This window comes from Gordionus sp. m RMFG-2023, chromosome 5 (genome assembly GCF_954871325.1).
Source record: "Gordionus sp. m RMFG-2023 chromosome 5, tfGorSpeb1-WG-v2, whole genome shotgun sequence".
NCBI lineage: Eukaryota > Metazoa > Nematomorpha > Gordioida > Chordodea > Parachordodidae > Gordionus > Gordionus sp. m RMFG-2023.
Window position 1 is genome coordinate 5,037,026 of NC_088779.1, and position 27,584 is coordinate 5,064,609.

General features: G+C 29.1%; 2 protein-coding genes and 1 long non-coding RNA gene across 3 annotated transcripts in view; all 3 read right to left on the minus strand.

Moving 5' to 3' along the window:
* Window positions 1-608: 608 nt before the first annotated feature.
* LOC135930098 (uncharacterized) lies at window positions 609-18,050 on the minus strand. The gene is made up of 22 exons (XM_065466884.1): window positions 18,036-18,050; window positions 17,664-17,979; window positions 17,065-17,358; window positions 15,646-15,875; window positions 15,260-15,479; window positions 14,069-14,793; window positions 13,629-13,824; window positions 13,237-13,364; window positions 12,692-12,962; window positions 12,389-12,544; window positions 11,581-11,885; window positions 11,244-11,447; window positions 10,506-10,610; window positions 10,220-10,277; window positions 9,240-9,365; window positions 7,068-8,114; window positions 6,785-6,838; window positions 5,404-5,489; window positions 4,628-4,847; window positions 4,265-4,330; window positions 1,560-1,654; window positions 609-644 (listed from the first exon to the last, which is right to left on the minus strand). The coding sequence occupies exons 1-22, from the start codon at window positions 18,048-18,050 to the stop codon at window positions 609-611; spliced, it is 4,953 nt and encodes a 1,650-aa protein (XP_065322956.1).
* Window positions 18,051-18,214: 164 nt separating this feature from the next.
* Window positions 18,215-20,659, minus strand: LOC135930050 (uncharacterized). The gene is made up of 3 exons (XR_010572713.1): window positions 20,563-20,659; window positions 19,032-19,130; window positions 18,215-18,347 (listed from the first exon to the last, which is right to left on the minus strand). It is a non-coding gene; the product is annotated as an uncharacterized LOC135930050 (long non-coding RNA).
* Window positions 20,660-21,248: 589 nt separating this feature from the next.
* The window catches only part of LOC135930099 (uncharacterized), a 53,380-nt gene continuing 47,044 nt past the window's right edge, over window positions 21,249-27,584 (minus strand). Inside the window, exons 35-42 of the mRNA XM_065466885.1 lie at window positions 26,455-27,417; window positions 25,710-25,962; window positions 24,865-25,101; window positions 24,166-24,386; window positions 23,456-23,894; window positions 23,054-23,245; window positions 22,610-22,921; window positions 21,249-22,339 (exon numbers count right to left, since the gene is read on the minus strand). Of these exons, the coding sequence (XP_065322957.1) occupies window positions 21,249-22,339; window positions 22,610-22,921; window positions 23,054-23,245; window positions 23,456-23,894; window positions 24,166-24,386; window positions 24,865-25,101; window positions 25,710-25,962; window positions 26,455-27,417 (3,708 nt within the window). The remainder of the gene's footprint in view (window positions 22,340-22,609; window positions 22,922-23,053; window positions 23,246-23,455; window positions 23,895-24,165; window positions 24,387-24,864; window positions 25,102-25,709; window positions 25,963-26,454; window positions 27,418-27,584) is intronic.

Genomic DNA, 27,584 nt, shown 5'->3' on the forward strand with positions numbered 1-27,584 from the left:
AATATATAATAATATATTTCATTTAATATCGAAAAAAAATATGAAAAACTCCTTTTTTAAAGTTTATGTAAGCGGAGAGCGCAGATCTAGAAATTCCTTCTATAGAAGAAAATCCAGATTATAATCATTCTTCATCTATACGATTATATAAAAAAAAATGCAAAATAGATTTTGAAGATAATTTGGAAAATTGAATATTTAGTTGGGAGTGTTTGATTTTTTTTTTTAAAAAAATTTGTAGTATAAAAAAAAAATGAGATAAGAATGATCAAATTATTATGAGATATGAAATGATTATAAAAATAGTATTATAAATTTAAATGTAATATTTTCAAGGTATATTAAATATCAGAAGCACCAAATTACAAAGAAATAGAGAGGGGAAAAAATCGACAATAGAACCCAAAGAAATATTAAGTATGTAGTAAATTTATTTTATTTTTTGTTAAATAAAAAGCAATATAAAAAAAGAGAAAAAGATGGGGAAAAAATAAAAAAAAAATATTATTTTATTATATTTTGATCCATTGTTCATATAATTTCGTAAATTTCATTTTTTTCTAGCCTCCCTTTTGAAATTTGATCTAAGTCTCTATTAGTCAAATTTTCTATTCTTGGTAACCTTGATTAGTGTAATAATCGGTCTAAAGGGGAGTTAAAAAAAGGTTAAATTTTTATAAATAAAAAAATGATACCTCAAGTTCTTAACCCAAGGTGAAACATTTTAAAAATATAAAGGGAGATATTAAACATTTATGCTACTAAATACTACGACGGTGCCCTGGTTCGTCTTACTTTTGAAACTTATTTCTTATTAGTTTAGCACAGGACGAACAGATTAACTAAGACAAACAAATATTTTGGCTTGGAAGGAGTCATAAAGTCATTTTATACTTAATTAAGTCTATAGGCTGTTTAGAGGAAGCTATACGGACGGCTAAACAGACTACTGTTTAGAAATAAGGCGAACCAGGATAAGGGCCTATTCAAAAATGTATAATATCATAGCGGGATATGAAAATTCATGGGGATAAATCTCTCAATTTTTATATACAGAAGTATCCAAAAAATCTGATTTGACCGGTAATGTATTCCAGGGGATATATAGAGTATGTACAATGAGATCATAGGATTCTTTAGAAATTACTCTCAATTTTTTATTATATTAATTGTTATATAGTTGTTGTTTTTTTAAATATAAATTTTAAAAAATTACAGAAATATCAAAAATTTGTGAGATTGAAAGTATGGGTTTACTCTATAAATGATATTATACATTTTCGGTCTATTAAAAAAAAATTTTTTTTAAATTAAAAAATTGGCTCTTAAGTAAATATTTCTAATAGGATTCCATAATTTTAAAAAAGAAAGAAAGAGAAGAATGAACGAAAAGAAAGAAAGAAAAGGAATGAAAGAAAAGAAAAGAAAGAAAGAAAGAAAGAAAGAAAGAGGTATACCTATAAAACAAAACAATATAAAACAGAGGTATAAATTTTTAATAATAGATGACATAGTTAACAAACACATCTAATTGAAATAGGTTATCTTTAAAAAATAACTTTTTGAAATTGGGGGAAGCGAGTTTTGTCTTCGATATTTTGTGGGTTAGTATAATTGATTAGATTGTTGTGAGAATCAGAAAATTCATTCGGTACTGTCATTCATTTTTTGCGCAATGATAAAATAAAAAAATTATAAATAGTATAAAATAATTTAAGAATCGTCATTTTATAGCAGATTTAAAAACTGAGAGATTTCGGAATAAATCCTTATTCGATAAAAATTTTCCAATACATAGTGGCTCAAAAAAGGTCTCGTCTTGAAATCTTAAGACTCTAAAGCATCTCGTTCGTTTTTTTATATATAAAATTTAATGTATTTTTTAGAAAATTAAGAGCCAAAATGCTAAAAATTTGACAAAAAATAGCTTAAAAACCCTCATTTAGTTTTTTTTTCTTTTCAAAAAAAAAGGACAGAATGGGTTTCTATAAAGTATTTCCATAATCATAAACTATTAAACGAATCCCGGCTTTCACCTAACCCATTATTTTAATGTCTCTTTCTTTATATATATATATCATCTTTTTTGACTGATTTGAAATTTTTTGAAATGTTTTTAAATATATATTCTTTATATGCATGCCTTTTATATATGTTAACCCTTTAGGTTCCCTCATAAAATTAATATGTTGCAACACGATATTTAGTAATTTTTTTATTGATTCTAGTATAATATAATATAAAACACACAAAAAAAGTTTTTTAAATTCAAAATGGCGGCTCTCCCTGGTGGTTTCAAATTCATATCATTGACACCTTATGGAAACTTTCGAAACAGTTTCTATTTTTATTTAGACATAGTGGTACGTTGCATGATTTGCACGACCACCTTGTTCTTCTGGGATTTAACTTTGTACTACAGAAGGTACACCTTCGTGAGGTTCCTGCCTGAGGTTGATGAGCTGAGTTTTTTAGTCTAATTTCTGGAAGGATATAAGCTTTATTATTTTTTATTTGCATTGATATATAATTATTATCATTATGAATATTATCATCCCTATTAACATTTTTACAGTATGCCAATTCGCTAGCAATTATTTGTCTTCGGAATTCTTTCGATGAGAGTTTATTATCTGTAAGAATATTGTATATTATGAATGAATTGATAATCGCCGCATCTATCAGCCAAAAAAATATTGGTAGTCACCATTTTCGCCACTTTCGCGAAATTTCATATAAAGACTTGAAATGGTCAACAGACCCCATATATTTATTATACATCTTTATCATTATTGGACATTTTACGTCAAATACTTCCCCTTTTTTATTTTTTCTCTTCACAGTATCCACTGATCTCGGATCAATATAATTGGGCATTATAAATACGTCACGATTATCTCGCCATTTAATTATACTTATATTATTTTTGTCACTTCTCCAGTCAAACTCACCTCTTTTTAATTTTGTTTCCATATTCTTTATGGGCAAGTATCTCCTATTATTGTTTAGTGTTCCGGTAGCATATATACCTTTCTTTTTTAAATCGATCAATTTCAATTTGATAAGGTGTATCCGATTCATAATCATCACTATCAATTTTGTAACGTGTATCCGATTCATAATCATCTTCGGAATCAGTGGATGAGTTGTCTAACGAAGAACCTTCAGATGGAATGTCCAGATAATCATCCATATATATAACAAGCTAAAATTATTGCGAAATGAGTTGGCAAAATTTATCAATTATTTAAAAAAATAAATATTAAAAATATTGTTGTTAAGTGGCAGTGGTTAGTTTAATATACCACATTAAAGAGATCAAAATAATATATAAATATTATTTATTTGAGCAAAAATAAATATTAGAAAGATAGATAAAATAGTGAGGAATATATACATTTAAAAATATTTGATAAATATACTTACTTATAATTAAAATTAGAATTTTAAGAAAAATCATCGTAAAAAACGTATTTTGAAATAAAGGCGCGAAAAAAAAAATTAAAAAATAACTCCTCCACAAACATATGAAAAAGAATATCTTTTAATATATATTCGTGGTGGTTTCATTTTATATGATTAACTCCTTTAGAAGATATAAAGGTTAAAAGGTGGTTTTATATTTGCACTACCGCGACCGAAAGGGTTAAGCGTTAATAGGTTTTTTTACCGGCAATCTGTTATTATTTCAACCTCGTTTGACATCGCATTTTAATTGTAAAAATTATGATTTTACAGGAAATGTATTCCAGAATTTTTAAAATATTTATCTATATGAATTGATGACAATTTTGCCTTTTAAATTTTTTAAAAAAATCGATTAATTAATATATTATATAAAGTACAAAAGTTCTAAGGCAAAATTTCCTTCATATCACAGAGTAGGTTTACTACATTTTCATCAAAATCACGTTCTTTTTAAATTTTTAAAAACGCGTTCAAAATATTTATTTAAAGTTTTAAAAAAAATATTCATTTGTAAGAAAAAAGTCGCTTGACTTATACATTTGAGTCATTAAAATAAAGGCTGGTTGTAAAACCCAAATTCGGAGTCAGAAATTTAAAATTGTTTGGTAGAGCATTTTGAGACCACTGACCAAACTGAGACCGATTTATTGGCAACCCATGGAACCCGGGGTAAATATGGACCTGTGAGTGTTTTCGGATTATTTCCTGTTACCAAAAAATTTCGGTTACCCGAATTCTGGTTTACAACATAGAAACATTAATTATTTTATCCGCAAATTATTCATTGTTTATATACCATATTTCCTATCTCGGACTGTACCTTCGGCTTCAGAATAACTCGCTACCTCCTCTGGATAAATACCTAAAATGAATAAAATATGATTTTAAAAAAATATATCTTTCTCCCACTTTAATCTCTAAAATAAAAAATAAAAATAAATTAGGTTGTTGGCTTAAAAGAAGTTTCGGGAATAGATTTTTCTATTCCGCCATTTAAATTTTTTTATATATTTATTTGGGTAGAGTTACTCTAGGCGTTACATTATTTTTTAAAAAAAATACTGCACAGTTAATATTAAATGTTTTTAGTAATTGTGCTTCTTTTATCTATCGGATTTCTACCTCCCTCATAATACTAAAAATATTATTCATACAAAACCTCCTTTCAGCGAATTCCATGTTCCGTCGCCAGAATTCAAAGCGGTCTGTGATAATCGTCCACTCCTTTGCCACGCCTTGCAAACATGACTAGCTTCCGCTGCTATTTTGGTCATTTGACTTATTTTTCTTTTACCCGTCTTAGGGACATCTCGATTATTGGAAGAATCTAGAACCACGTAGTCATCATCTTTCTCCTCCATTTTGTTACTATCTCCGGACTATTATTATAAAAAAAATTTTTAAATCGATTTTGATCTTCAGATATAAGAGAGAGAAAAAAATCCTAGCAATTTTACTCTTCCAGAGATCGTCTAATCTATTCACAAAAAGTGATAATTCAACTTATCTTCTTGGTATTCCATGATTAAGAAATGAAATAATAAATATAGAAAAAAAAATAAAGGAAACGAAATAAAAATATAGAAACGAAAAGAAATAAAAGAAAAGAATAAAATTTGTAATTGAATTATTAAAATTTTCGACTCCAATTTTTAGCAATTAGATGGATAATCGATATTTTAAAAGATAGTAAAACTATATAAATAATATGGAGTCAGAAGATATAAACCCAAAACAAAATTTTTTGCGTACAAAATTTAAATGAACCAAAATTTTTTTTTGAATTCATATAATTTATCAAAATATTTCTGATTTATGCGGTATTCTTTTTGGTTTAAGTTCTATCCTTAGTTAACAAAATTCCAAATATTCCCTCGGCACCTTATATTACACTGCTATAGTATGCGAGAAAAAAAAACGCGCGTTAAATATTACATTAGATTCACTCCTGGCCATTTGTATTCTTTGAAAATTGCTGATGCCTTCACTGCCGTGATCTTGAATATCGCTAGCTTGACGTTCTTTAATTAATATAAAATAAAATTATGTTTTAAAATATATAATTATATCTTAAATTTGTTTAATTAGCAAATTAACACATCCTAATCTAAAAGATACACAATTAAATGTAAATTTTACTATTCTTATCTTCTTTTCCTAAACATTTATTTAAAAAATATATTTATAAGTTTACATCCTAGGTCTATTCTAATAAAATGATAATACAAGTCGAATAGGGCAACTATTCTTATTGGATGCGTTTAAATGACTAGAATAACTAAATAATAAAATACATTATTCTTATACCTTATCAAATTATTAATATTTTTAAAAAATATTTTGTTAATCAAATTAATGCTTCTAAAAATTTTGAATAAAATCATAATTATAAATTTTAAATTTCTAATACAAAAAAAAATATATTTTAGAAAATTTACACCATGTTAAAATTTTTCTTAAAAAAATTAAATTATGATATTTTTATTTTGTTTTAATACTTATGGTTATGAACTGGTAAGATTAATTTCGTTAAAATTTGCATACATTTGTTATATCAATAAAGGTAAGAAATTAAATTTATTCCACTTTTAAAAGTCAATTTGCCTATGGAATGATATTATTAAAATAAATAACGATAAATAATTTTTATTGCTATATCTCTTTGAACTACTGATTGTTATAGTGAAAAGTTTTATTTTAATTTTTATCTAGTATATAAAATAAAATATAATTAATTTTTTCGAAAGTTTTTAAGAAAATAGGTATGGTATCATATGGAAATGGATACCACCTGCCTCAGCCATATCAGGAAGCGTAGTAATTTTTTAAAAAATGCTCCATCTTATTAAATATGTTTTAATCGTTCAAAATTAATAATTTCATAGCTTTTAAAAATATAAAATCTTATCATATATTTAATTCTAACATTGGTAAAATTTAAAAAATAATAAATGTCATATATGATTAACTCCCGTTTCAAATATAAATGTTGTATAACTTGTGCTAGTAAATCGGTACGGTTAAAAATATATTTCATTTTAATATTTTAGTAGTTTCCAAATGAAATAGCTCGCGTTATTAGTAGAAATATGATTTTAAAATTTTTCTAAAATGCATCGAAAACCTAATTATTCTAATGATTCAATTTAATTGAATCGAATAATGGCTTATTCGAATTTGAACGAATTCAATAATTTAGTATTCGTTGTGTTTATATTATTTTCACAAAATATTTAAAAGGTGTATAAAATATATTTTATTTTATATGGAAACACTATTATGCATAAAGAATCCATAATAACGACTTCATGCTTACCAAAATAAAATCTTTCTTCCGTGTCAGCCGCTCTATGTCCCATTTTCATCGGATCTAAATATATAATGAATGTTGTGCTACAATATTTAATAATTTATTTTAGAAACTATTAATAACTAACTACAAGAAATATACATATAGTTGATTTACAATTGAAACGTTTCTATGTCTCGTAAGATTCTTTATTTTAATATCAAGGACAGCGCTTAATGACCTTAAGAGCAAAGAGTGACCAAAATTATATTTTGTTTAATTGGGTTTCTTTAAAATAATAATAATATACCTTTATCCTCGGTGCGGTAATAGTTTTCTCTTGTATCTGCAATTTCACTACTGCTACCAACGTTGTTTTTATCGATTGAATAAGGCTCATTATTGAACGAGCCGGAAGAAACATCTGAGGCGGAATAAGATAACCTTTTAGCTACCTTCCCCTTGACCCCCGTGTAAGATAACGCGTTCGGAGTTGTCGCCGCGCTATTGAGATTATCGTTTTTGGCCTGGTAAAATTGCGCTGGTTTAATACCCACCCCTTTCTGGTAATAATACTTTTTACCGCTGCTTCGGTTAAAATTGTCGTTTCGTTTAAACCGATTGTTGTTATTGCTATTATTAATGCTCGGGTCATTGTTGTGGTTATTTGAAATTGATGGTTGTTTGGAAGGCACAGATGATAGTCCGTTATTAAGATTATTGGGATTGGGATTTAAAGAGGTGTTCGGCATTCTGGGCAGGATTCGGCTATGAACATCATAAAACCTGGGATCTCTATAATCCTCTTCATCTTGAATACGATTGCCATTGTTCGCTCCATCATAATGGTAATCCACCTCATCCTCCCTACCACCAACTACCATATTAGCGTTAGATTGTCCAGTTTGGTAACCTTTATTATAAGGGCCTCGATTATCGATTTCTACGTTAATATCCCGGCTATTGAGTTGACTGCTGCTACCATTTACATCCCCATTGCTCTCTCTTGCCTTCGTAAAATTTTTGTAATTATTGACGAAGTTGTTACCTTGGGTATTATTCGTGGTAGAATTAGAGAAGAAATTACTTTTGGCGAATAATTCATCCCCGTCTTTCTCTTTTCTATCTTGTTGGGGAGGCGAAAATTTTTTGGGAAACTTTTTATACTTTTTGGTCCATTCTTCCACGGTGGTGGTCGTTTCCTCTGTTATTTCGGTGGTTTTTTCGTTACTTTTTAAAATGTCATTGGGTGTCCGGTGAGAACTGATATGAGTATCTTGGCAGTAATCCGCTTCGGCGTAATCACAATTGTAGGCTTCCGCGGCGCGATATTTTTCGGTTGATGTTCTTTGATTTTCTGATAATCAAAAAATATTTTTTTTCACATTTCTTTTAACTTTAAAAAATGTTACATAAAAATCGAGCAAGGTTTGATCTTTGTAAAGATAATAATTTTGTAAAATTGAAGAAATTCTTTTTTAAAACTGAAATTGTTACAAGTACAAGATGCCTTCCATCAAATAATATTAAAACTATTTTAAAAAAAATATATATATACCAAAGTACCCCTCATCTCAAACAAATATAGAACGCCAAATATTTTAACAACGGGTTATGTTAAATAACAGGATCGTCGATAATCTCTAAATACCTCCTTAACAAATCATTACAATCCCTTTATATATAAAGTTTATTGTTGAACAATAAGCCAACCAATCTCACCTCCTATCCCACTTCCTTCAGCTGTTTTTTTTAAAATATTAATTATTTCAAAATTTAAATTTTTATATAAAGGTCTGTAGAAAGGAAACGAATTATTAAAAAAAGGCTTAAGAAAATATTAAGCCATTTAGTATAAATAAAAATTTTAAATTAATATTTGAATAATAATAATAGCCGCCCTTTTTTTAAAGTCACATAATGATCCTTTTTGTCTTTTGTGCAAGGTACTAAGTAGTGTTGTTAAACGGCTCGATTTGAGTTAGACAGAAGTAATAGCCTAACCTTGAATTCATAATGCGCGATTGCGATCGCGATTTAACAGCTGATTGATTTTTAAAATCTGTTTATGAGATCAATTTTTATTTATTAATATTAATTTTATCTTTAATTCAAATTTTAATAATAATCTAAGAGGTAATGATTTTTATAAAGAATAATTGATCTCATAAACAGATTTTAAAAATCAATCAGCTGTTAAATCGCGATCGCAATCGCGGCCACTATGAATTCAAGGTAAGCCTCGAGATCTCGCGAATAGATGTCCAAACCTTTGTTTCCATCTTTGAGCAAAATCTTCAGGCTTGCTTAATATATTTTCTGGATAAAATATTGATTTTAGCCGTTTTAAAAAGCCGGCTCAAAGCGAGCTATTTAATAATACTAGTTCCAAGTGACTCTTTTCCATTTTGAAGATCGATTTTTGCTAAAGGACAATTACGCAAAACGCTATATATATATTATTATTTTTTAAGAAATAAACGGGTTGAGTTGCTATTGTTGTTGTTCCGGTTTAAATGTCTATATGAAGGATCGAATTTGGAAAGGATGTCAGAACTTCTGAACCGAGTTTGTCGATCTAAGTTGCTGTAAAAGTTTGAGGGTGACACTGTTTTATATTTATTTTTTATTCAAAATAATTGTAAATATATTTCGAAAAATGTTTTTTTAAAAAAAACCTATCTACAAAAGCAAAGATTTGAAAAATTAATCTAAGAAAACCGCGTAAAATATTTTATAAAGGAAAGAAGAAATAAATTTTTTTTAAGAGATATGGCCTCAAAAAAGTTATATTTGTATATTATATATTATCCTTTTTCCTTATAATTTTATACTATTAGGATCTCTTTTTAACTCTATTAGAAGCTCTGGGCTTTGTCTTAATTTTTTAACCCTATTTTAAAATATAAGATAAAATCAACACGTTTGTAACTTTTAACATCGTTACATTGTTTTAATAGGCAGCTTAATAAATGAAAATAGAATGAGGCCCTGTACCATAAATATATCATAAAAATCTAATATTTTAGAATCAATTGCCTAATCATTTGATTAGAAAATTATAAACGAATATAACACATAGCAATTAGTGTTGTTATAAACGTCTCGTTTTGAGCCAGTCTAATTTTTTAAAACCTGTCAACTCATTTAGCCAGAAATGTTACCTCGAGATTTGGGCTAATGTATGTCAAGACATTTGTTTTATCTATGGGGGAAAATCTCCAGGCTGGCAATATATTTCTGAATAAAATAATTATTCAGCTCGTTCTCAAAAATAGGCTCAAATTGAACTGTTTAACAACACTAATAACAACATTAGATTAGATTTGCTATTGTTTAAATATAAATTTATTATTCTTGATTAATTTAGCATATATTTTTAATTCCACTCTTCTGAGATGAGAATTTGATTCTTTAAATGTTACGTACAATAAGTCATTTTAAAAAAAAATTGAAACATACTCGTGCGTTCGTCTAATATCTTCCTCTGGTTATCCATGGCATTGTTGATTATAGGTGACTATTTAAAAAAAAATTATATATTTATTAAACATACATTTTTAATAAAATATATATTATTTTTAAGTGCAAATAATTTCTTAAAAATTCCCTTTTGATAAGTTAATGAAATTTTTAAAATGAATCAAAGGACATCTAATTTTTATTCAAATAAACTCAAGTCAAGACTTGTTTAAATTTGATCTTTTCAAATTTAATATAAACCCATTATATATATATATATTGGAACCTTGGGAAAGCCCTTTAAAGAACCTTCATCTATGAGTTGAGTATCGCTACGATCACTTCTGTTATCTTCGTGTACCAAAGCAGATGCTTGCAATGGGTTATAATGCTGCTTATAAATGAGAAGGAAAACACCGTAATAGATTATATTATGAAGAAAACTATAATAAGAATAAATCAGGCTGGTATTTGTTAGTATATATTATATATTCCCCAACCACTGTTCTCCTAAATTGTGTAGGGTAGTTTGGTAAACGGCTAAACCAATATTTTAATTAAAAAATGTTATGCAAGCCAAGAGTTGTTAGATGTCCAAACCTGTCCGCCAACAATAAGCAAAATCTTCAGGCTTGCATAATAATTTTAGCTAAAATATTGGGGTGGCCGTTTTTTAAAAATTGAGCCGTTTAACAGCATCAGTGTAAGGATACTTAAAAATATTACAAATGGCTTATCATTATTTAATGGTAAACCAAACAGATTATAAAAGAAGAATACTTTTAAGGGGTAAGATTATTACTACTTTATATAAGTATAAGTTTGTTTAGATTCCAGAAAATCTTAGTTGATTATTTTAGACCTGTTCATATAGCCCTACAGAGCTTAAGATATTTGTTATGTGATTTTTATTACGAAAACACCCTTTTCTTTTATAATTTCTTTTAGGTTTTAAATACCTTTTGTGAAAATTTGTCTCGAAAAAGTTTTTAAAAAAATGTCTCAATTTTTTTTTATTCTTTACTTTATGATGACTATTTTCTGCTAAAGCAGGTCTAGGAATTCTATTGACAAAAGAATCGTCCCAGTGCACAGGTAGAAGGTCATCAAAATTGTCATCCTTCATTCTGGCAGAAATTTGGGATTTGATAGCTTCAGAGAGCCTAGCCCGGGGTATAACTACCGAAGGAATGATGTGGGATGAGGAATTGGTTGTCGTTCCTTTTTCCTAAAAATATCATAAATAATATACTTATGTAATGATTATTCATCAAAATAATATTCAATTTTTTAAATTAATTTTCGTCTTAAAATCTTACCCAACGACAATATGATCATAATAATTTATTAATATATCTTACGCTGGAAGATGATATGCCCATTGTATCCTTACCACTGCTATTGGTACCCCCTTCAAAAGCCCATTTGATGTTCTCGACCCTTCGGCGTTTGGCTTCCTTGTGGAAGCATATCCAAACGGGTAAGAAGCAGCACATTAAAGCTGCCAGTGCCAGAGCCAAACCGCCCAATATAGCTATGAGCCTACCACTGTGTTGGCATTGCCTACCAACCCACCATTTCTCACATTTACATATTCTTTCATTAAGAGTCGAGTCGACGCTGCATATCCCATGGTAGTTGCAATGTTCGTCAGAACAGTCGGATACTGTTTTGAATTATTAAAATATACCCAACATTTTTTATAAAACTGACATAATTAACTTATAAATTTCTATTTTATATTAATATATAGTCAGAAAAATTTTCTAATCATATATCATTAATATTTATATAAATATTTTATACCTATTAAATGAATATTATATAACAGAATCATGTTAATTTGTGACATAGTATTCGATTTTGAAATTTTTATAGTATTTAGGCCGCTTTATGGTTGATCTTATTTCTAAACAATGAGACTATTTATAGATTTATGTAAGTAAAGTCTCTTTGTGACTCTTTCCAAACCAAAATTACTTATTTATTATATACACTTAAAATAAACCAAAGGTATAATGTTTTAGTTCCAAATCTAGGCTAAACAGAAATAAGTTTCAAAAATAAGAAAAACCAGGACACGGCTTAAACCTTGTAAACTATATTATTTAAAAGTAATAAATTATCAATTTAAATAGGTAAAATATAAAATATTTTATATAATTTTACCCGGGGCATTACATATCCTCCCACTGTTAAATTGATCATCTAAAGCATTATCTATATAACCCTCTAGGCATTTGCATCCAAAACTTCCAATTGTGTTGTAACATGTGGCAAGCTGGTGGCAATCATTCAAGATTGGATCAGAACACTCATCAATATCTATTTTTTATATTTAAATGTTAAAGTAAATTTGAATTTTTATACTGTACTACATAGAGAGATATTACATATTGTATTCCTTTTAAGGAAAGTGACTTTCACTTCACGTAAACATTTATACTAAATATGAATAACTAGAGAGCGAACCTTTAATAAACGGTATAGGATCTACGTATAAATCTGTTCCCACTAAACGATTATCGTTAGCTTCCAGAGCTCCCATTATCTCATTACGTATATCGATGTCACTTCCGCCGTAGGACCAGTCAATATCTAAATCGTATACCAGGATGGGTACCACTAATTCTGCTGTATCTTCAAAATGTCTCTGGCCAAATCTTTTAGAATTTTCTATATTCACCAATGGTCCTCTGATGTACCAAGGATAAATTTTAGTGTTCTGGATCGTGTTCTCCATCTAGTTTTGCATTTAAAAGAAAGACATAACCTTAATTTAGAAATGAAATACGATTTATTTAGCGTTCCTCTTTACAGATAAAAACCTCCATCCATATATAGATCTAGAATAGGAATCAAATGGTCACTGTAATTTATTAAGAATATGCTCTTTGCATGATATGATGATAAACATAAAAAGAATATATTATGAGAATCTATCAAATGTCATCATTGTCTTTAAAAAAATATATTTGATATTAAATTTCAACAAAAATTAAAAAGATAATAATTACAGCTTTGTCTGCCACAGAGCTCAATCTCTTATAGTTAGCGGAACTTTTGTTTTGATAATCAGGCGTGTATGTGAGATAGGTCGTATTCTGTCTCAATACTCGAACCAATAAAGTATACTTCTTGGCTTCTAAAATATGATAGTTATATAAAATTTTATAGCATATGCGATTATATATATTTGAGCAAGTATAAGCTTTAACCTAATTAGAAGTTATGAGAGATTATATTATGTTATGTATTATAATACCTTAATATATAAGGTATAAGATAATCTATTTCATTTTATAATAATTTTGAAATCTACAACTTTTTGGCAAATATATTTTAAATAATTTAATTTCCTGAATTTAATGATATTGATATAATTAAATATCTTTAAAAAAAATTTTACGAAAGCAAGGCCCATTCCCTTTCCTGGAAAAACCAGGTTTGCAAACGCAAGTAGGATGTCCATCAACTATGCGACAAATTTTCTCATAAGAGCAACTCATGAGCCTACATAAATCTACTAAAGCTGATCCTTCTCCTTCTATTCTCTCGAAGATGTAAGATTTGTCTTTGTCCTCATTGTTTTTAATCCCAACTCCCTATTTTATAAAATATTTTATTATGCTATATCTTATATGACAAAAAAAATGTTAAAAATTCTTTTCTTGTCATTTTTTTAAATATCCGAAATTTACCCCCCAGTTTTCTGGGAAATGACTAGTCACATGCCTGACTGGAGGTTTTTCGATAACCAAATTTATTTTTTAAATCTTGATCAACTGTCCAGGTCTTGAACAGCGAATAACATTTCTCAAAACTTATTGATTATCATTAAAATATTACATGATTGACGTTAATGTCGAAAGGTTTAAAGGTATCATCTCTCAATCTATTTCCTGGAACATCAATATTCTCGATATTTTTGAAACGAGTGTAATTATCAACATCATTCTTATCCTCTATTTTGCGGGAGGGGTAACTTATTTCGAACCCTTGTTTGTTTTTGACGATCTTGGGATTTACTATCGGAGCTATGACTATAGTCCTAGATTCTGGGTTGTAGACCCTGATAGAAGGGGAAGTTATAGGTCTAGAGGTATGTGAGATACTACTAAGGCTAGATGGATATGTTACTACCGGTGGTCTCAATGAAACGAAATCGCTTAACTTCTTATCACTTTGGGTGCCAAAAGGCCTTTTAGTGAGAATTCCTTCGTATAGCAAATCTCCCCTGTTTTTGAAGAGTCCATTGGAGTCATGTGTTTTAGCGGTTATGGTATCAGGAGTAGAAAAGGAGGAAGATAGGAAAGACGATCGTAATTTTTTGACTGTGGTCCTTCTGGAAAATACGGAGGTGTGGCTTGTTACGTAAGAATTATCATTTTGAGTTGAATTGTTGATGATTTTGGTAGTTTTAAATAAGAGTTTAGAAACTCTTGTGTTAGCGCCTAATGGAGGATTGGTCAATTTTTTATCGGTCGTAGTAGATAAAGGACCAATTGAAAAACGTGTGTCTGTCGTTAAAGAATTTCCAAAAATATCATCTTGATCGATTTTGATTCCGGTGTCTTTAGATAAATTAAGCAAATGAGCAAATCGAGTTTAATAGTATAAATTGTAAGTACAATATGTAACCTATTCGTGTTTACGTACATTGTCTTAGTCAACATGTTTAATATCTTAAAATCGTTTGAAATTTATAAGATAATATGTATTCAATACAATGTTGAAATGTTTCCGGCAAAATAAGATTATTAAATTTAAAAATAGCTCTGAGTAAATTATTTAAAATTGGTAAATAAAACGATCATTTGTTAGAAAAGTGTTTTTTTTTCAAATCTGGGTAAATAAAATTTGCCGAAATTCCTGTAGTTTGGAATATCAATCAATTAGGCCAATTTGATCATTAACTTTTTAGTTTTTTTTTTTACTTTACAAGTACTGGCAATGTACGGATAAAACATGTATACTATATATATTTAATAAGACGGACATTAATATTCTTCCTGTTATAAAATCATAAAAGTCATTTACTTCCTAAATCATATTCGGATATTTTTATAGCATGACCCACGGTTCTTTTGATATCCTCGATGGAGTGCCTGTATTTAGAAGGGACATAAACAGTGACGTTGAGTAAAGCGTATCCAGTTAACTCGTGATCGCGATTGTCACTGGTAGTATTGATAACCCAATGGGCATCTGAACCGAAATACTTGCTGTTAAGTGTGGTGTTAAGGATAGTTCGTGATACCTGGAGGATAGGTAAGAAAATGATATTCATATTAGTTATTTTTACGAGGAATGGTTTGAGATATAATATAAAATATGGAGATATTATTCGAGATATTTCTGGCCTTTTTATTAAAGGAATCAATTGTGTTATAATTAGGAATAATAAAATAATTATGCACACTTACCGCTTTTTCGACTAAGGGTTTAAGTTTCCGGAAATTTTTTCTGACACCTCGCAAGAATGGTTCATTAAGATCAAGGTTCGGTACTCTTGAGACCCTCAAGAAAAAGTTGTAAGACCTTAACTGAGGAAGCTCAACGCCGACGGGGTTTACCTTGAAACCGGATTTGCCCAGTGAATAATTGCTCCTGATAATGTATTTGGCTAATGTAGACGAGATATTTTCGGCTTTTCCTGAATTAGAGATTAGTTTGTTTGTACATATATATCGCGATATTTATAATCATATAAATTTGACATTATGATTTCGGTGATAATTACACCGATAACCTAAGGCTTCAATATAATATAAATTATAACACATGATAGGACATATTTCTTCAGTTTCAACCTGATTCCAGAAGAGAAAAAAAATTTGTTCCCGCAAATCCAATCCAAAAATTTTTATAGATCCGAATTTTTTGGGTTCTAATTTTTTTCCCCCCTTCGTTAAAACCAAGGCCTACATCACACGTTTAGATGAGGTCAATAACATAGCATATTTTAATCAGCTGACATTTTATGCCCATATCGATATTTTATGTTATAAAAGATACATGCGTCTGCACCTCAATAAAGACTTAGATCTTTCCACTTAAAGAATGATATTCCAATCAAATTATATTTTTAATTTGCTTTTTAAATGCGTATAATCCAAGAATGAAAAGGAATTATAACCCAAAGATAATGTTATATAAGCTTTTATTTGATAACCGTATAAATAATTAAATTTCAATAAAAGATTCCGGGCCTTTATATCTTTTGATTAGCTAAAAAGGATAAAAATTCTGAAAATATTATAAAATAAGATTTTCCTCGTTATCGTGGTTAAAACGTATCCTTTAAAAAAATCGAATTCTTAGAAATATTCCTTGAAAACCCTTGATTATTTTGTTTCTTATCGTTATTACCTGATATATATATATAGACTAATTCTTCATGCAAAAAAAAAATTGATCATTTAAAATAGGCATGACATGTTAATTTGCCCTATTTATACATATCGCAATAGGAAAATAGCAGGTCCTTTAACCAATTTTTTTTAAATAATATATTTGAATGTTCCATTTAGCTCTTCTATTAAAATGATCATAAAATGTGGCCAAGCTTTCTAATTAAACAATTATTTTTTGAAATAACTGTCTTGATAATTAGTCATATGTGTTATATTATAAATCTTAGAATTATAGCTCCTCATTATAAAATTATAGAAAAATTTAATAAAGTGAATATCATCTTGCAAATGATATACACGTAAAAATTTGAAGGATACCTTACTTAGTTTAAAATGATATATATAATAAGTGAATCTTCTTTTGCCTAAGTGGCCATTTATTAATATAAACTACAAATATTGTAATATCGATTTTTTATTAAAACTAACCAGGGTATATATCATCCACGCTGATGATAAACTTGAACACCGAACTCTCATCCCATTCGTCCTTAAAGTTTTTAGCGTCGTATATCTTGACCAGTTTGATGTCTCGCAAGAAATGCTTGAAGGTAGTGGAAGTCCCATTTAGTGGGACCTCCAGGGAGGTTTTTAAACCCATTTCAGAATGGTTGGCTATAAGTTTGAATTGCCATAAGTCAGGATCGCCATAGGCCCCGATGTACCTCAAGGGTCTGTCGTAACGGGATAGTATGTGTAGGTACACTTCGTAGAGTTTCAATTCTGTTTTTTTTTGTATTGTTTTATGTGTGTTTTTATCATTTGTACAAAGAGTTCGTTTATACTATATACTTATTGAAGATCTATAACTCAGTTGTATAGAACATAAGTCTAAATCTAGCCTTTCAATTTAAGAATAAGGTCGTACTGGATCATATTATGTTATTATTATTTAAAAATATTGGAATTAGTATATTTCCCTAAAATAATATTTTTGAAAAATTTTGGTTATTTTTTTATTTTTTGGTTTTATTATTTAAAAGAATATCTGAAATATCGATAAATTTATAAATAAATTGAATATAAACCTGTTTTTTCCAGAGAAGAATGCTTAACGAATAGATCGGTATCTCCTAGAAAACCTTTATTCGCCATGATGGCAGCCGACAATGTTTTCTTGATATCTCCTATGTCGGGAATTGACCCCGGGTACTTATTTTCGTCATTGTCACTGAAATATAACGTAAAATTGAATACCGTTTTAACATTTTGATCATTCGATAGGGAAGTTTTGTCTTGGTAAGTGTTTTTGGTAGAGGGATCCACGTAAATTTGATACACATTATTTAATTTTGAACCCAAGAAAAAGGGGTATTGTTTGGTTATTTCGACTATCTCGTTGAGCTTTTTTTTCGTAATGTTTACAAAAATAAATTGTAAAATCAAAATAAGGAACAAACGGGTAAACATATCATTACATATAAATAGATAAAATAGCGCAAGGACAAGTTTGGAATGATGATTTACCATTAAAATGGTATATATCAACAGATAAAATTAATTCAATAATTTGTATATATCGGGGAACGGACTAGATTTTGTCAAAATATACTAGTAAAATAATTGAGATAAAAAATTATTTACTCCCAATTGGGCTTTTTTGTACAATTCTTTGACGATGAAGGAAGATCTGTTAAAGAGAGGCGATTCAAATTCAAACGGTTCCTTGTTTGGTTTTAATACTTCGACGTATAAGACTCTTTCTTTGAATTCTTACGATATACAATAAATGTAAGAAATATTTAATCATATTAACATTACATCCTTTTAAATATAATTCTTTATAAATTATTAGCTTATTTTATATAAAATTTAATTTAAATTTAAATTTAAATTTGAATTTGAATCGTATTTCACAAATGATTTATCAGGATATAATTTTAAGATATTCAGTATTCACCTTTAGATTTAAAAAAAAAATCAAAGAAATCTTGAATGAAAAATAAATTTAATTCCTATGACTCTTCTACAATTGCTATACATATAAATTTGCTTGCAGCTTTTAAAATCAAAGTTTGAAAAATATCTTTTAAAAAGAAATATTTTGAGGGAAAGCCTACGAAGATTATCCTTGGGGAAGAAAGAAATGCTAAATATTTTCCTAAGGAAAAAATCTTTTAAGTAATTTTATAATTTTCATGGATAAAATACTTTTTTTCAAGATTAAATTCACCAATTTTTATTAATTTTGTTCAAATGATTTTTTTTTTCGAAGATTTTTTTTTCAAACCCTCCTTAAATAATTGAAATTATTATACTATAAATAAATAGTATATATTTAATTGCCTAACTTCATTGTGAGATATATTATATAACTTCTATTTTTGAGAAGAAAAAAAATACATTTATTAGGTTAATATTATGTAGAATTTAATAATTTTGCGCGGATCATATACTTATGCATAGAGATGATGGGTAAATCCTAATGTAATTGGAGGCGCAATGACATCTGGGGATGCCACGCTTAGCGACGCATATTTCGTTATCTTGGCATCCTACAAATAAAAATGTTTTTTAATTTTAAGAGAAAACAGGCTGTGGTATGTATGGCGAGTTAATCTAATAAAATATATAACAAATTTGGGAGTGTAAGCGTATTTCGCTAAGAATAAAAGTGGAAACGCTCAGAATTTGTTATCCCGTTGATTGGCTCTAAATTAGAAATTCCTAGGGTTAAAGATACACAATTTCACGTATAGTTTTTCTAAAACGATTATGCTAAGTTAAAATCATTGATTTGCTCAAAAAAAATTTTCGTTCAATTCCTCAGAAAGATATACTAAGTCGCTCAGAAATGTTTACTAGTTTAAATATATTTTTTATTTTTTAAGAGCATATAAAATTTAAGTGTTTATTTTTTTTATTATTATTTATACCTTACATGAGTAGTATAAAATAAATCAACACTCTTTGGTGTCTAAATTATGGAGGGGGGGGGTGTTAAATTTTTTTAAAAATATCTCGATAAGGGTATTAAATGAACGTTAAAGATTTTTTGAAAGCTATTATTACTCTAAGATATCTTTTAATTGCTGTTATTTATTATTCTTAATTTTGATATCTAGGTTATGCGGAGTGGGGTTATGACAACTTTTTTTTAAGCATGTCTTCTGATTACTCTAGGCCTTCAGAGCAGATCGGTATGAGGATTGGGTCAGGGACTTATATACACCTCCTAAGGATCTTTGGCTTTGTGTTTTTTTTTCTCTAATAATTTTGAATTATAATCATAATTTAAAATGATTATTATTTTGTTTATTTTTTGTTTCAAATTATCGTTTATAGTAATATATTATTGAGATCTGCAAGATCTGAATCGCTGGCTGGGTCTAAAAAATTTTAAAAAAAAAATTATAACTGGCAGTTTACGGGCAATAAATTCTGCATAAAAAATTTGCGGACCCGAAAATTTATAATTTATACATAAAATATCGGACACGTAAAACTTTTAGGAGTTTGGGCCTGACAAAAAAAATTGGGGCCGGGCAGGGCACCTCGTGCAAAAATTCTCAACAGGATGTCGAGGACCTGACATTTATTGATTAGTTTAAAATGATATTTAACAGAACAGGCAAATTTCCAAGGGGAGGGACCACTCCTCTATGAATTCATATAATTTAAAAGAAAGTTTTTCAAGGGGACTCATAATATTTCGAATCAATTTTATCCCAATTTGATTTAAATAATCACAATATGGATAAAAACAAAAAAAAAATCTGTCTTTATTGAAATCCATAGTATAATATACTGAGATAAAATATTTCTCAACATATTGGATGATTAGTTCTGATCATTTCATTTTTTTTTAATCACAGCGATATCGGTTTTATATTTCGTGAAAATGATTACCTTTTCTGAGCAATTCATGATTTTTTTTAAGGCATTAAGAAATAAATCTGAGCGTTAAATATTTTTTTTATTGTATACCTGAATTGGATTTAATATTGCACTCTTCATTTTTTATGGTACTGGAGGTGTCGATTTCGTAAGTAAATTTATGGGCACTTTGAGTCGTTAATTTGGGCGATCTGTTTATTTCTATTAAACAAGATAAAATTATTTAAAGTGTATAATTTAAATGGATTTTTACATTTTAAAAAAGAAAATAAATACATGTAATTTACTAAAGAATAAAATCGAAATTATTAAATGTTTCATTGGTATAGTATAATACAATGTATTAGAAGCTGTTCTAGAAAGTGTTGTTAAAAGGTTCGATTTGGGTAGATTTTATCAAAACAATCCGATTAAGATTTTAACCAAAATAATATTGTGCAAGTCTCAAGATTTGGCTAGTAGAAGCGCAAACCTTTCTGTCATTTATGAGCAAAATCACTCTCTAGGCTACACAATATTATTTTGGCTAATCTGCCGTTTTTTAAAAATCGGACTTTTTAACAACACTAGCTACAGATCGTTATGTTTTAAACTTTGCGGGGGGAGGGGGGGGACTATATTTATTAATATCAGCTGTTAAAAAAAATTAAATGAAATATGATGAAGATTCAAAAATCCTAAAGGTGTAAAAGGCTGCGAAAAAAAGACTAGTCAGGACTCAGGAGGCCTCTTACAGATATTATTAATTTAGTTTATTTTTTTTCAAAAAATGCATGTTAGTTATCAAAATTATTGAGGTCTAAACCTATGCAGGAAGCAGGGTTAGAAGGATCGAAAATGTATCCATCCACGCAAACGCATTCAACTTTGGCTTCATGTCTTTTGACGCACATTTTACCTTTGGGACACCCCGAAGCGCTACTCAAATCATCTATGCATCTACTTATATTATTTAAATCATTAGAATTCCTGTCCCTATGATTTTTAGCTTCTTTAAAGGTGACGTTGGCCAGATGGGTCAATCTGTATGTTATAGTCTTCACCAATTTATCAAAGATTTGGATTTTATTATTTTCAAAGATGGGATCTACTAGCGGAGGCGTATCTGGAGTAGTGCTATTGCCCTCGAATACGTAGGAATTATCGACGTAATTATTACTGCGTGGTGTATTAACCCGAACATTATTATCCTTGAATGAAGAGCTGGAAAAGATGGTAGGACTCGACCTTTGGGCCGACTTAGTTTCATCACTATTTTTAACGTTTTCCCTGATGTTGTCATCATTGGTCGTCGAATAAAAGTTGACATCCGTAGAATCAATGGAATTCGTCGGATTGTTGTAATACCGATTACTAGTTGATATTAAATTATTATCTTCCTGGTCATTTATAGCCGAGTTAGTAAGGGTCTCCATGATATTTAAAGGAGTATTGGCAAAATTAGGGAGAGAGTATGAAACGCGAGCTTTATAAGTAAGGCGAGGTCGTATATGAACTGTCGTGAGATTGAAAGGTATTCTATATAGAGATTGGGTGCCAAAATTATGATTGGACGTGACAAGGTTCAAATTTTCACGATGTCTATCGGAAATCAAATTCGATGTGGTGGTCAGAGCCGCTGGATCTTGATAATCAGCGAAGACATACGAATTAGTTTGAAACTCTTTTTGAAATGCTTGTTGGTAGGAATTTCTTTGCAAAGTACTAGCTAGAGTATGGTTAGTAATTATTCCATTTGTCTTAAAATGTCCCCTATTGTTTATTAAGTCTTGATCGTGTAGCTTAGATGTCGTACTATAACGTGTAGAAGTTGCTCTAGGCCTAAAGCTAAGATATATGTTAGAGGAAGTGATCCTCGATTCCATACCTAAGAACATGCAAAGAAAATCATTATATGTATTAAAAAATATCGATATTATACTGAATATCGGCTCAGAACAATTTAGAGCAAGAATAAATTAATAACTACACTAGCGCTAGGGCAAATAACTTTAAATTGCAATTTAATAATTGAATCAGTTTTAGATGAGATCCAAAATTAGTTAGTATATGTAAATAATCTAATTCACCCGAAAACTTGTAATTAAGTAATATTAATTATGTAAATAATACATTATTATAAGGGCTTTTGTTTTACTTATACAATCATTTAAATCATTTTTGATGCTTTTTTGAACACATTCGCAGTAGTATTCATTGATGAGCACAGAGTACACACAACGCGCGTTTATGCCACATCCATTGTAAGTATCGTTCCTTTCTTGGCACAAGGAAGAAACGGGCTTAGTAACTACATCGGTATCGTATTTAGCAGTTATCAAGGATATCGATTTAGAAGATAAAGATGGGAAAGAAGCTGAGGGTTTTACAGTTGTTATTAACGGTGTAGTCAAATAGTCTCTGTAATAGTTATGCTTGGAATAACTAGAGATGTTTTTATGCCTCTTGTCTTAAGTAGAAGTTGTAAAACATAATATAATGTGTATATTTATATTTATATTATTTTATTTTCATTACAAACCTGTTATAATTTATATTTTTTAAATAAAAGTGTTAAATAAACATTTATTATATATATTACCTATACAATTCCCATCTAGTTTAATATAACCGGGAAAACATTTGCAAACCGCGTAACGCGATGATGTATTTATTTCGCAATATTGATTTGTGCCACAACCGGTTAGCGTTTCCCTTTCGCGACAAATTAGGCTGGCTTCGGTTCTAGTTCGTTGCACATTTCTTGTCTTAGAATCAAATGTTGGCGTCGAAGCTGTTGATTATAAACAAGATGTTGAAAAGAATAAGAAAAAAATAATTTAAAAGATTTAAATTTTCTAAGAAAGTTGTAAAAAAAATATTCTTGGAATAATAAATTATCACAGTTCGTTTTCTTATTCTTTATCAAAATCATGAATATAAGCAATTTTCTTGGTTAAATTGCCGTGTGTTTTTTTATAGTTAAGTGATTAATTCTAAAAACTTCTATCTTCTGGTCGCGAAACAGATATGGAAGTTAATGAGTTGGGGGTAGGAGTAACATCTAAAGCGTGTTCATCGACTCCAATAGTGGATTGAATGTCGACACTGGGCTGTATGTAAAGGCCAGAACGGCCTATCTCATTGTGGTTATTTTCTATGACTTCAATTATTTCCCGTTTCAGGGAACGCTGGCAATCCTTATCACATTTCTCCGAACCTTTAATCGATGTCTTAAATCCTACCATGATGCCCACCGTATCCCTCTTTTCATCGATAAATTCTTTGACATCTTGTTCTTCTTCGTTATTAGACAATTGTGAGTCCAAATGGTACCGTCCTATAGTGGCAGGAGGATTGTGATTTATCATGGGGGCTAATCTTATCATTTCGACATCTTTAATCATATGGGCCATCTTGGTGTAACTCAGAACATTCTTAATCTAATTATTTTATCATTTTTTTAGATATTATAAAATATTTTAATATATAATTTTATAACTTATCAAAATAAAGGTAAATTATTATTATGGAATGGAAAAGAAGTTTTTCAACATTTTTTGTGTTATAATTTGTTGTAAATTTCTTCTAATTTATTTTAATTAATTATACTCGATTTACATTGTTGAAAAAAAAAACTTCATCACTTAAAGATATAAAAGGCAAAAAGATGAATTTGAAATGTAAATCTGGAGAATATTTTTTGTTAAATACCCCTTTCAAAAAACGATCTTTAAAATCCTGATATTCAGTCGAGTTTTTATCCTTGTAAACGGCCATAAACTTCAAAATTTGCCCGTCCTTATTCACGACACCAATGTTCATCTCTATAGGCTTCCTGAATCTTAATAACTTCAGCGATATGTTCTCGCCAAGTTTGATAGGAATACTTTCGAAACCACTGTAAATCGTTGAATACAAATCTCCTTTTGAACCTGATAACGTTGATAATTTTTTTTTTAAAAATTACACATTTAAATGGGAGAAATGGGCAAAGAAATGGGGAAAAAAATTCTCTGGATTGAAAATAGGCATTTTTTTTTAAAGATTAAAAATTATAAAACAATATCAAGTGCTAACCTGTATGTTTTTTTTTAAAAATAATTATATAAATTCATGAAATTTCAGAAGCAAAAATAGGCATATATTTCCTTTTACTGGTTCCCCTGTTTTTATAAAATTTTGCTATATGCTAAAGGTAAATTTTTATAGATCGATAATATTTTATATAAATGTGCAGCCTTTATCTCTATTCTTAGTCTTCAAAATAATTTATTTCTCTATACAATAGTGCTTAATAAAGATTGATAAAAAACAGTTTATAAATGATTCTATATTCGTGTAAAGAAGTGAGCAAAGGAAGGGGCACTTAGAATTTTATATTAAAGGAAAAAATACAATATAAATAAAAACCTGGATAATCTGGTTTGAGGTAAATATCTAAAGCGAAGGTGACGTTGCCTTGCTTATTGTACTTGATTTGTTTAATATCGCCATCGACAAAGTACGACGATAAAGGTGTGCGGGAGAGGACATCTTTGACTCCCTTCTTGAGCAGTTTCGTAAATTCTTCATGACTTAGCCTATTGAACTCTCGAATACTGTGATCCTGACCAATCTCCTCGAAATTAAACTCTAGCTCGTATTCAACTATATATGTATATATATATATATAAATTTATTTTCGAAGAAAAAAGATGTAACATATTAATTATAAAAAAATATAATTCCTCGGCTGAGTGTTATAATGTTCTATATCCACTTAATTTTTTTAGAAAACTTTAAATTAATTGAATTACAAATTCCGGGTTTGAGACTTGTCTAGAATTAATCTTGAGAAAGAAAGTATAGATTATTTAATAGAGTTTTGAATGTATAACTTTAGGCAAGTGTATGGAATATCTCATAGTATTTTCTTAATTCAAATACAACAATTATTTTCGGATCTATGATTATTTTGACATATCGTGCTGACTAGCCCTGTCTGTCACTTAAATTAAAAAAAAATTGAATGTGCTAATGAGTTTCTAAAAAAAACGTTTTAAATGAGTCAAGAGATAAAGGGAACAAATTTTAAGATTTTTCTTCATATTTTTAAAACTAATTTCACTTGTTAAAATTTTAAAAATTTTATTTCTCTAGGTATACATTGTTATACTATAATAAGAGAAGTTATTTGGGCTACAATAACATTAGAATCATAAATAAACCAAATATTCTGGTAAAATCGTATACATATACGTTATGTAATCATTTACCCTTGCTGGGTGCTGGATTAACATACAAGTTCGTTCCAATTATGTTGTAGTTAAAATCGATAATTTTTTGAGACAAAATGTCAAAGATATTTTCTTGCGTTCCTTTGTACTCGTTATTAAAGGTTAGGGTGAAATTGACTACTATTCCTTTGACCGGAGTAGGGAGCCCAATTATTTCTGGATCCAATATGGAATTCACTTTTGAGGACAAGAAATATTGAGCTAATTCGGATGCCTTGATAACGTTTTCTAACTGTTAAAATATTAAAGTAAATAGTAAATATTTGGTGTAAAGTCGTCCCTTTTTTTATCAATTTAAATATTAATATAATTTTTTATTGATAATTAGTTTTTGATCTAAAAATTATATACCTTATCTAAAAAAATATATATAATAAAATAATGGAAAACTATTTTATTTAAAAAAAACAACTATTTATGTTAAGTCGGTGGGGCTCAATAACCCATAGATTGTTTGTTGGACACGCAAATTAATAAATATTTCTTTCTTTCTTTCTTTTTTTCTTTTTTTTCTTTCTTTCTTTCTTTCTTTCTTTCTTTCTTTCTTTCTTTCTTTCTTTCTTTCTTTCTTTCTTTCTTTCTTTCTTTCTTTCTTTCTTTCTTTCTTTCTTTCTTTCTTTCTTTCATCTCCTTCTTTCATCTTTATTTCTTTTTAAAATATCGTAAATTTATTTATTTATTATTGTATAAATAATCGATATATATATATTTTAGCTGTATATACCCCTATCTTTGAATATTCCTCGACGTAGACATACAAAGAAGAATCTTGTTCCACAAAATCTGGATAATATATGAGGGCGTCCTCATTGCGTCTCAATATGTTTAGCAATACCAAGTATTCTTGCCTTCGGCTATGATCCCTTTCTTCTCTCTCTATCAGGGTCGGGTTGGATCTTTGAATGGGTCTCGATAAAAAAGGTTGTTCTTCAGAAATAGTGTTACCTGCGTTAATAAGGGAATTGTCGGAAGGGAGTTTGGAAGCGAATATGTTCCTGGTGCCGGAATAGGGATCATTGGTTACGAAATAATGGAAAAGGGACTTTGTCCTAGAGCTATTCAGAGAATTAAAAGGGGTTAAATACCTTGAGCGCCCGTCTTTAGGTACCACCTTTTTGAGGTAATCCAGAGTAGGATCATCAACCTCAATTTTGAGTTTGTTTTCTATTGAAAAAGAAACATTGCCACCACCCTCGGGATTATTATCCTCCTGGTAAAGATTGTAAACTGTTCCTTCAGCATTTATAGTTGCTGGGGTCGCTGTATAAGGGTAAGGGAATATATAACTGTCGAGATTTTGAATGTTCCTATAATACATAGGGGTTCTGGAGGTTAACGCTGCTCGAAAATCATCATTCGATGCACCATTGGAAACCAAGTTACGATACAGGATTTGGTAGAGAGTCTTTAAGGAAGTTTCCGTTTTCTCCAATTCGTCCTCGTTCCCAGCCGCTACATAATTAGGCCGGGATTGCCAGGTATTAGTTATGGCAGGTCTGTTGTTTGTGAAATTGTAATAATATGTCGAAATACCGTCTTGATTATCCCCTATCACATTGTAAACTGTCAAATGAAAAGTGACGTAAGTTTTTCCCGAATCAGTATCTTGGTAGGGCGTTATCTTTTCTATATCTAGGTTGCTGTAAACGCCGGTTAGTTCAGGAGCCTTTCGTAATATAGAATCCAACTATTTTTTTTTATTATAAATTATATGTCGGTGTAAATTTATTATTAAAAAAAGGTTGAAGCTAATTCCTCATGACGAAATTGTCTTAGATAGATAGGGTATATGTATGGTAACACGGTTGATTACAATTAAAAAATGGGGTCTTTGAAAAATAAAAACTTTCTCTA